Here is an 11074-nt window from a genome sequence, read left to right on the forward strand (position 1 = left end):
AGCGTCCCTGTGTCCGCGGAGCCGCTCAAGTCCTCTCTCGCGAGAGCTGAAGTGTCGCGAGAAGGGGCAAGGCCGTTCCGAGGGACCGGCGCACCTCCGGGATCGCGACCGCCAGCCTGCAGAGGACAGGAGGTCACCTGTGGTCTCCTGAGGGCCGCAGCCGGTGAGTTGGTTGGCATATTTGGTTCTTTCACGAGTCCCCTTCTTTTCCCTGTCGCGCCTGGCCGGGATCCCCGCTTTGTATGGGGTGCGGTGTGCGTTGTCGGGGTTGGCCGAGTGGCAAGAGAGCCGGTTTTGCGCTTGCTCGCCTTGCTTCTTCCGCGGCCAAACGCGGCGTCAGTGTTTGTGCGACTTCTGCCGTCTCAGCAGGTACCATGTTCCTGACCGCCCTCCTCCGCCGTAACCGCATTCCTGGCAGACAGTGGATTGGGAAGCACCGGCGGCCGCGGACCGTGTCTTCCCAGGCGAAGCAGAACATGATCCGTCGCCTGGAGATAGAGGCGGAGAACCATTACTGGCTGAGCATGCCCTACCTCACCGCGGAGCAGGAGTACGGCCACGCCGCGGAGCGCAGGGCGGCGGCCTTCGAGGCCATTAAGGCGGCCAGCATGTCCAAGTTCCCCCCCCACAGATTTGTGGTAGACCAGCTCGACCATCTCAATGTCAGCAAGAAGTGGTCCTGACCCGGAGGCAGTCACAGGGCTGCCACCTCTGGACTGATTCTGGAACCGAAGGAGGGAGGGAAACGATCCTTTGGACCAGTCTTCCTGAACAGCAAGCATATAGAATATCTGGGGCTCCAAACTCTTTAATAAAACTTCATAGTTCAGTCTCTGTGACAGTGTTTCCTTTTCCGTCACCCTGAAGGGAAGATACAAGAGATTTCCTAAGTCACAGAGGATATAGAATGTATTCCGGATGAAAGCTTCAAAAAAGCTACGAACTATGGTTTGGAATCTGTGTTTAAGTATGAGATACTTGATGGGGCCTTAGCTTTCTTACGAAGAATGATTGCCTAAACATAAGTGGAAAAAAAGTTTTTTTTTTTCCTAAAAAATATACTCCTAAAAATAGCATTTTCTTCTGGGATTGCTACTAAAAGATATTTAAATGAAGTAAAAGGTATTCATCAGAACTGCTACATGAAGTATTTTAAAAACATTTTGAGGTGCCTGGGTGGCCCAGTCCTTAAGCATTTACCTTCAGCTCAGATCATGAGCCCAGCGTCCTAGGATTGAACCCTGGGTCAGGCTCCCTGCTCGTGCTCTCTCCTTTTCTCTGTCAAATAAAACCTTAAAAAAAATAAAATGTAAAAACCTCTTCTGAGGTACCTGAGTGGCACAGTCAGTTAAGCCCCTCTAACTTGTGGTGAGATCCAGTCCTGCATAGGGCTTCATGCTGAGCGGAAGGGTGTGGGGGCAGGCGCTTCTTAAGATTCTCTCTCTCTGCCCCTCCCCCTACCTCAAATATTTAAAAATTTTTTAAAAATTTAAAAAGACCTTTCTGGGATGTAATTAATAACCTTACAGTCCACCAGTTGAAGATGTTTGTTGTTTCAAATTACCTTTTAAAGAATATTAACCGTCAAGCACTTCATAGGTGTTACCAAATACAACAATCCTATCACCTGGGGCTATTTCACATGTGAGGACATATTTAAGCAACTTGTCCAAAATCATACCCAATAAGGAGTGTGACTTGGATTTCAGTTTCTGTGTAGTCTAGAAATAATAACTGCTATGTATATATTTAATAGAACACTTTCAAAACACAAGAAAAATAACTCAGCCCCATTACCCAGAGATGAAATATTGAATTTACATGCATAAACAGAATTTAGAGCTAAAAACTCTTAACATTTAAAGATCGTGATGCGGGGTACCTGTTCAGTGGGTTAGAGGCTCTGCCTTTGGCTCGGTTCATGGTCTCAGGGTCCTGGGATCAAGCCCTGCATCGGGCTTCTCTGCTCAGCAGGGAGCCTGCTTCCCCCTCTCTCTCTGCCTGCCTCTCTGCCTACTTGTGATCTCTCTGTCAAATAAATAAATAAATAAAATCTTTTAAAAAAAAAAAGATCGTGATACATATTGCCAGTGGTTTTCCAGGAAGACTGTAGAACAGCAAGATCATGTATAAAGTGTGCCAATCTCATTTGCCAACATTGACTGTTATCTTCATTAATAAATAATTTGTGATTGATATTTAAATGTCTGCCAATCTCATTTGCCAACATTGACTGTTATCTTCATTAATACATGATTCGTGATTTATATTTAAATGTCTGCCATTGGAATGTATAGGCTTTGGTGCACATATTGGTTTTTTTTTAAGTCATTGTGCCTAAAATGTACCTGCCACGTGGTAGCTGAATGTTTAACCAGGCTGAACCCTTATTTATTTATTTTTTTAATAGGATGCTTTCTTTTTTTTTTTTTTTCCTTAAGACTTTATTTATTTATTTGACAGAGAGAGAGATCACAAGTAGGCAGAGAGGTAAGCAGAGAGAGAGTGGGAAGCAGGCTCCCCACTCAGCAGAGAGCCTGATGTGGGGCTTGATCCCAGGACCCTGAGATCATGACCTGAGCCGAAGGCAGAGGCTTAACCCACTGAGTCACCCAGGTGCCCCTGAACCCTTATTAATATGTCATATTCTTGGTGGTGTATACTTTATTTATTTATTTATTTATTTATTTGACAGACAGAGATCACAAGTAGGCAGAGAGGCAGGCAGAGAGAGAGAGGAGAAGGCAGGCCCCCGGCAGTGCAGAGAGCCCAATGTGGGGCTCCATCCCAGGACCCTGGGATCATGACCTGAGCCGAAGGCAGAGGCTTTAACCCACTGAGCCACCCAGGCGCCCCTTGAATGCTTTTAATAGCTTACAGAAATGTCTCTGGTTCTTGTGAGCAATTTAGTACCTGTGACCTTTTATTTTCACACCTGGAAATGGTGACAGCTGATGCTGTTTAGGAGAAAGTTGAAGTGGGCCCAGGGGATTTGCTTATAACCATAATTATATTGCTTTGATATTCATGTAACTCAGAAACTTTCTTTGACTTTGGAGTTTGAAAAAGTAATGGTTAATTCAATATTGGAGAAGGAAAAAGATGCTAAAATCTTGAGTCTGAAGAAATAGAAAGCAGTTCATGAGAAGAGAGGTGTTTCATCCCCATTATGCAGGTTAGAAGCTGAAGCTCCGAAATGTCAGCAACATTCCCATGTTCACACAGCTAATAAACGATAAAGGTAGAATTCAGGATAAGGTTTTCCAAAAGACCATATTCATTTTATATTTTATATTTTATATTTTCATATTCATTTACTAGCTGCTAGAAATAAAAAGATTGTAGCTTTAGGGGCGCTTGGGTGGCTCACTGGATTAAAGCCTTTGCCTTCGGCTCAGGTCATGATCTCAGGGTCCTGGGTTTGAGCCCCGAATCCGGCTCTCTGCTCAGCGGGGAGCTTCCCTCTCTCTCTCTCTCTCTCTCTCTCTGCCTGCTTCTCTGCCTGCTTGTGATCTTTGTCAAATAAATAAATAAATAATCTTTAAAAAAAAGATTGTAGCTTTGTTTTAATCTGTTCTTGGTCAAAGCAATACTACTGAAACAGCTGAATTTTCTCCTTGAAACTCTACAATTATTACCTCCACAGTCATCATAAAGTTAATCTTTTTTTTATCAACAGAGTTCATTGCCACACAGCTGATTATAATTACATTGTAATAAGATATATCTATGCCAACCTGTACATTAGGAACAGTCACTCCTTTCTATCTGTAATACAGCTCCTAAGGCTCTGTGTGTCATCCAGTTGTTCACTTTGCAAATATTTATGGAAGATCTATCATGACTCATTCTGGTGCTATTGATCATTAAGCTCAAGGACTCTACTGGACTCTCACTGGATAAAATGCACAATGTAAATAATAAACATGATGATTGGCTTCATGGATATAAGTATAAGGTATAATAAGAGTCCAGGGAAAGGACCATTTGTTAATCTTACCTGAAGAGTCAGGAAAACTTCAGAAGAAGTGATCTTTGAACAAATTCTTCCTTTGCCTGGCAGGAAGTAAAGGTAGAAGTAACAGTCTAATGATTAGTCATGGAATTGCCAGTAGTTTAGTTCAATATAGGGTATCTGAATGGGGCACAGAAGTGATAGACAATGAGGCTGAAGATGTAAGCAGGCACAGGAACGTGAAAGTTCTTGTATGACACTTCAAGTGGTTTGGCTTTTATCCTGTAAGTAAAGGGGAGCCATCAAAAATGTTTAGTTAAGGGGCGCCTGGGTGGCTCAGTGGGTTAAAGCCTCTGCTCAGCAGGGAGTCTGCTTTGCCCTCTCTCTCTCTCTCTCTGCCTGCCTCTCTGCCTACTCTGTCAAATAAATAAACAAAATCATTTTAAAAAAATGTTCAGTTAAATAATGGGAAACATTGTGAAAAGTGGCTTGAAAGAAGAAATGACTAGGAATAGAAACACCTGGTACCTATTAAAATAATCAGATTACATATTGATATTTGGGTGATGGAGGTGGAAAGTAGTTAAGAGAATTAACAGAAGTTTATGACCATTTGTATAACTGCTAATTTTCTGCGCTGGGTCCCTCAGTGGAGGGTGCTTTATGATTTAATTTGGATAATCCATACACCTTCAGTGTCTCCCTCTCCAGCATATTCCCTGAAAAATCCCCTGGATGACTGGATCATTTGCCTTTTGTTGGAAACCCACTGAACTGCTGAATATTGCTGGAGAAAATAACTTAATTAGGATTATTAGTTTCTGTTTAAAACTCTTAAATGACCACAAACCTCAGATTGGAACTGAACACTGCCCAGGAACTTGACCATGTGAATTAGTTTGCTAGAGTTGCCAGAAGAAAATTCATAGTGGCTTGAACATTTGTTTTTTCATAATACTTGGAAGCTGGATGTCTGAGGTCAAGGTGTTGGCAAGTTGGTTTTCTCTGAGGGCCAAAGGAAGGATCTGTTCCAGCCATCTCTCCTTTGCTTACAAATGACTACCTTGCTGTGTCTTCACATTTGTCATGCTGTGCTTACATGTGTCTGATACCAGTCTGTGTGTCTAAATATCCTCTTCATATAAGGACAGCCATATTAGATTAGGGCCCACCTTCATAGCCTCGTTTTAATCACCTCTTTAAAGACCTTAACTCCAAATATGATAACATTCTGAGGTACTGGGTGTTAGGACTCCAACATATGTATTTGGGGGTCACAAATAAGCCCATAACATGTTTCTCTGATTGCTGTAATTCCTATTCAGTGAGATGACGTTTTTCTCTCCAAAAGCCTTTTACCTACAGACCTTCCAACATCATCACTCTCAGCTGGGGACTCATATTTTACTGATAAAACTAAAGCCCATGGATGTGAATCCCTTCATCTTCACAGCACCAAATTTTCTCTCCTTTGTTAAAATCAAGGTTATATCCCTTGTTCCAAACGCAATGCCAGGGTTCCAATTTTATGATGATTAATCAAACACATAGGTTTCTCTCACAATACCTTAGTGAGGTGACAGTAAAAACATTTTTAAAATTATTAACCCACGAGAAGAAAGGGAGAGAAACCAATAGGAGCTATTTCAATGAATATTTTGGAAGAAATAAGGATGTCTGGGATGTTGACATAACAAAGGGAAGAAAGCTGAAATCTAAACATCTGAGGAGAGAGGTAAAGAGCCCCCAAGAAGCTCATGTGGAAAGCAGCTGGATGATGAACTCCAGGAAAACCAGAAAGTAAAACAAGAATGAAAAAGGCACAGAATTGACATAGGAGAGCAGGGAAGGAAAGTACAAACATAACTGTTTGGGAGTTGTCTAAAAGTCAATAGGTCCAGATTGGATCGAAGGGTAATTTCCAGGAAAGTACAAGAAATGATGTCTTTGACTTTATGGAGAGTATTACTAATGGACATGTGGCAGAAATACTAGCCAACAAACTGGGCTAGTAGATGAAATGTACAAATCTTTTAAAGATGCAAACTATTAAGTTCACTTACGAAGAAAGAGAGAAACTTAACTTAGAATAAGTCTGAAAAAAATGTACACCACCACACAGTGAAAATTATAAAGTGTTTGAGGGAAATCAAATAAATCCTAAAGAAATGAAGAGATATTCTATGCACATTGGTCAGAAGAGCCAATAAGGTAACTGCTAATTTTGCCAAAACTATAGTATCAATACAGTCCCATTTCAAGTCCCAGTAGGATTTTTTTCTTATTTTTAGAAATTGACTAGGTAATTCTAAAATTCATATGGAAATTCAAAGGACTGAAAATAGCCAAAAAACTTTGAAATAGAAAAACAAAGTTGGAGGACTTAATACTACATTATTTCAAGTCTTACTATAGAGCTTCAGTAATTAAGAGGGTATAATGTTGACATAAAGATATATAGGGGCACCTGGGTGGCTCAGTTGGTCAAGCATCTGACTCTTGATCTCCTCTCAGGTCTTGATCTCAGGGCTGTGAGTTCAACCCATGCACTGGGTTCCATGCTGGGTGTAGAGCCTACTTAAAAAAAAAAAAAAAAGATAAATAGATAAATAAAATGGAAGGTCCATAAACAGACTACATGTGTATAGTCTTAATTTTTAACAGATACACACAGGAAACTCAGTGAAGAAAGGATAATCTTTTCCAAAACATGGTACTGGAACAAATGAATATTCATATGCAAAAAATTGCTCTCATGCCATATCCAAAAATTACTTCAAAATGGATCATGGACTAAATATAAAACCTAAAATTGGTATAAAACTTCCCACATGGGGCACCTAGGTGGCTCAGTTGTTAAGCATCTGCCTTAGGTCATGATCCTAAGGTCCTGGGATAGAGCCCTGCATTGGGCTCCCTGCTCTGCGGGAGGCCTGCTTCTCCCTCCCCCACTCCCCTTGCTTGTGTTGCCTCTCTCACTGTGTCTCTCTCTGTCAAATAAATAAATGAAATCTTAAAAAAACAAAAACAAAAATCTTCCCACAGAAAACATAGAGGAAAACTTTTTGTGACCTTGGGTTAGGCAAAGATTTCTTAAATGTATATGAAGATCACGATTTATAAAATCCAAATTTGATCAACTAGAATTCATCAAAATTAAGAACTTCTGTTCTTTGAAAGACACTCTGTTAAGAGAATGAAAAGAAAAGCCAAAGAAAAATACCTGATGAAGGACTCATATCCAGAATATGTAAATCATTCTTAAAACTCAATAACAAGGGGCACCTGGGTGGCTCAGTGGGTTAAGACTCTGCCTTCAGCTCAGGTCATGATCTCAGGGTCCTGGAATCAAGTTCTGCATTGGGCTCTCTGCTCAGCAGGGAGCCTGCTTTCCCCGCTCTTCAACCCCCTCTCTGCTTGCCTCTCTGCCTGCTTGTGATCTCTGTATGTCAAATAAATAAATAAAATCTGGGAAAAAAAAACTTGCTAACAAGAAAACAACCTAATTTTTTTTGAATAGGCAAGATATTTGGACAAACACTTTATCAAAGAAAATAAATGGATTGCCAAAAAAAACCAACCAACCAAACAAACAAACAAACAAAAAAACCCCACCAACCCCATGGGTAAATGCTCAATATCCCTAGTCATTAGGGAAATGCAAATTAAAACCACCATGATTACACTACCTATCCATTAGAATACATATTTATTAGTGTAAGATTTAAAACACTGACAATACCAAGTGTCATGAAGGGTATGACGCTCCTGGAATACTTATATACTGGTAAGAATATAAAATGTTGCAGCCAAGTTTGGAAGTTCCTTAAAAAGTTAAACATTCATTATTCATAACTCAGCCACTCTACTCCTGGATATTTACCTAAGACAAATGAAAGCATGTGTCTATAGAAAGGCCTGTACCTAAGTGTTCATATCTGCTCTATTGTTTTAATAAAAAAAAAACTAGAAACAATTAACTTTCAATTGATGAATGGGCAAACAATTTGTGGTATATCCTTGTACAAATGAAACAAATGAATGATCTGGTAAACACAATAATATGAGTGAATCTCAAAACAATTAGGCTGAATGAAAAAAGCTAGATGACCCCATAAAGTACATTCCATTTATATAAAATTCTAGAAAATGCAAGCTAGGCTATAGTGACAGATCAATGCTTGCCTGGGTTTAGAGTGGGTAGGCAGGGAAAGGCAGGGAGAGGACGGGATTACAACCTGGTGTAAGGAACTTTTGTGCTTGATGGATATTTTTATCTTAATTGTGGTGATGATTTTATGGCTCTATATATGTAAAATATTAGCAAAATGCACATTTTATATAAGTACGTTTTATTCTATGTTAACTATTCTTTAATAAAGCTGTTTTAAAAATTGTCAAGTATTTTCCAAAGTGGTTTTAAAGCAGTTTACAGTCCTACCAGCAATGTATCAGAGTGGTTTTAATTTGTACTTGTCTGATGACTAATAATGATTGGCACATTTTAACATACATCTTGGCTATCTGTGTAGCTTCTTTTCTGAAGACCCTATTCAAGTCTTTTGCACATGTTTAGATTCTTCTTAATGAATTGTAGTTGTTTTCTTTTTTTTAAGATTTTTATTTATTTATTTGGCAGAGAGTTAGAGAGCACAAATAAGCAGAGCAGCAGGCAGAGGGAGAGAGAGAAGCAGACTCTGCTTGGCAGGGAGCCCGATGTGGGGCTCAATCCCAGGACTCTGAAATCATGACCTGAGCCTAAGGCAGAGGCTTAGCCAACCGAACCACCCAGGCACCTCTTGTAATTGTTTTCTTAATATATATTCTGGATACAAGTCCTTTGTCAGAAATGTTTTGTGAACATTTCACAAATATCATCAACTTCATGATCTGAGACTTGCCTAACTTATTTTCTTAACAGTTTTTCAGTTAGAATTTGGCGATTTTCTCAAAGTCTAACATCAATTTTTTGGTTATTGCTTTGGGTCCTCCTTCTCCTTCTCCTTCTTCTTCTTATTCTTTTTAAAGTAAGCTCTGTACCCAGTGTGGGGCTTGAACTCATGACTCTGAGATCAAGAGTCACATGCTCTACTGACTGAGCCAGCCAGGCACCCCTTAGATTCTAAATCTTTATCTGTGACCAAATAATGAAGATTTTCTTCTATTTCTCCCTCTGAAAGAGTTTTAGTTTTACCTTGTATGTTTAACTTGATGCTCTCTCTCTCTCTCCTATTCTTTTGTGTATGATATCAGATAGGAATCAAATTTCACTTTTGTTTTACATTTGGACACTGTTGGTTCAGTACCGTTTGTTCAAATACTTCCCCATTACATGTGCATTACATTTTTACTGAAAATACATCAACTGTATGAATGTGCATATATTTCTGGACTCATTCTGTTCAATCCATTTGTTTTGCTCAATTATTTTTACTTCAGGGTAAACTTTGAAGTGTAACTACTACAATATTCTTCTTTTTCAAAGTTGTCTTGGCTCTTTTAAGTCCTTTGTGTTTCTATATACATTTTATTTTTATTTATTTTTTTAAGATTTTATTTATTTATTGGACAGAGAAATCATAAGTAGGCAGAGAGGCAGGCAGAGAGAGAGGAGGAAGCAGGCTCTCTGCTGAGCAGAGAGTCCAATGCGGGGCTCGATCCCAGCACCCCGGGAACATGACCCGAGCGAAGGCAGAGGCTTTAACCCACTGAGCCTCCCAGGTGCCCCTCTAAATACATTTTAGAATCAGCCTCTCAATTTAGTTCTTTCTTTCTTTCTTTCTTTTTTTAAAGATTTTATTTATTTATTTGACAGAGAGAGATCACAAGCAGACAGAAAGGCAGGCAGAGAGAGATATATAGGGAAGCAGGCTCCCTGCTGAGCAGAGAGCCCGATGCGGGACTGATCCCAGGATCCTGAGATCATGACCTGAGCCGAAGGCAGCGGCTTAACCCGCTGAGCCACCCAGGTGCCCCTTTCTTTCTTTTTTTAAATTTTATTTATTTATTTGACAGAGATCACAAGTAGGCAGAGAGGTAGGCAGAGAGAGAGAGGGGGAAGCAGGCTCCCTGCTGAGCAGAGAAGCCCGATGCAGGGCTTGATCCCAGGACCCTGAGATCATGACCTGAGCTGAAGGCAGAGGCTGCGCTCACCACAAGTGTAGCTATGATCTGTAACCATGAATTCACTTAGAAAGTGAATTTTATTCCTAATCAGTATTTTCACCAGACGTATGTAGGATTCCGCATTGGTGGTTCTATCTTTCAGTGCTTGAAAAATGTGTCACTTCCTTCCTGCTTCTTATTTTCAGGTAAGAAATCCAAATCCACTGCCATTCAACTTGTTTTTCCCTCTAGGTAAAGGTGTCATTTCTCTTGCTGTTTTTAAAGAATTGTTTCCTTTGTCTTTAGTTTTCAGAAGTTTGATTATTATGGGTGTTGGCTTGGATTTTTTTTTTAATCATTTGGGGTTCACTCAACTTCTTAAATCTGTAGATTTATGTATTTTGTGAAATTTGGGGGCATTTTCAATCATACTTCTACAAATACTTTTTCAGCCCCACACTCTTCTTCCTGTTCTTCTTGACCTCCAATAATAGGAATGTTAGATATTTTGTCATAGTCCCACAGGTCCTTGAGGCTCTGTTCTCCCCCTTCTTCCCTGACCCTGAGTTGATTTTCTGTTGTTCAGATTTAATTTCTATAATTCTATTTTCAACTTCACTATATTTTTCTTCTGTTTCCTCCATTCTACTGCTAAGTCCATCCATTATGTTTTCTATTTTATTTATTGTATTTTTTGTTATTGTATTTATTTATTTTTTGTTATTGTATTTTACAGTTCAACTATAACTTCCATCTGTTTCTTCTTTGTATCTTCTATTTCTTTGCTGGGACTTTCTATTTTTCATTTATTTCAAGAATATTTATAATTGTTCACTGAAACATTTTTATGATGACTGCTTTAAAATTCTTGTCAGATAACTCCTACATCTCAGTGTCAGTGTCTTTATATTTTCTCTCAAGTTGAGGCTTTTCAGGTTCTTGGTATGATTGATTTTTTATTGTATCTTGGACATTTTAGGTATTATGTGACCTTGGGTCTTACTTCAATCTTTT

General features: G+C 39.5%; 1 protein-coding gene across 2 annotated transcripts; it reads left to right on the forward strand.

Moving 5' to 3' along the window:
- Nucleotides 1-55: 55 nt before the first annotated feature.
- Nucleotides 56-829, forward strand: MRPL57 (mitochondrial ribosomal protein L57). 2 transcript variants are annotated; one of them, XM_044249404.1, is made up of 2 exons: nt 56-163; nt 367-829. In XM_044249404.1, exon 2 carries the CDS (start codon nt 375-377, stop codon nt 681-683), a length of 309 nt encoding a protein of 102 aa, XP_044105339.1. In that variant the 5' UTR covers nt 56-163; nt 367-374; the 3' UTR covers nt 684-829. The 2 variants fall into 2 exon arrangements, with proteins under 2 accessions (XP_044105339.1, XP_044105340.1); XM_044249405.1 differs by having other exon boundaries at nt 57-163; nt 370-829.
- Nucleotides 830-11074: the final 10245 nt, after the last annotated feature.

The sequence above is a fragment of the Neovison vison genome, chromosome 5 (assembly GCF_020171115.1).
Source record: "Neovison vison isolate M4711 chromosome 5, ASM_NN_V1, whole genome shotgun sequence".
NCBI lineage: Eukaryota > Metazoa > Chordata > Mammalia > Carnivora > Mustelidae > Neogale > Neogale vison.

Coding starts and splice junctions, on each gene's coding strand:
- MRPL57 (XM_044249404.1), top strand. CDS start 375: ATGTTCCTGACCGCCCTCCTCCGCCGTAACCGCATTCCTGGCAGACAG.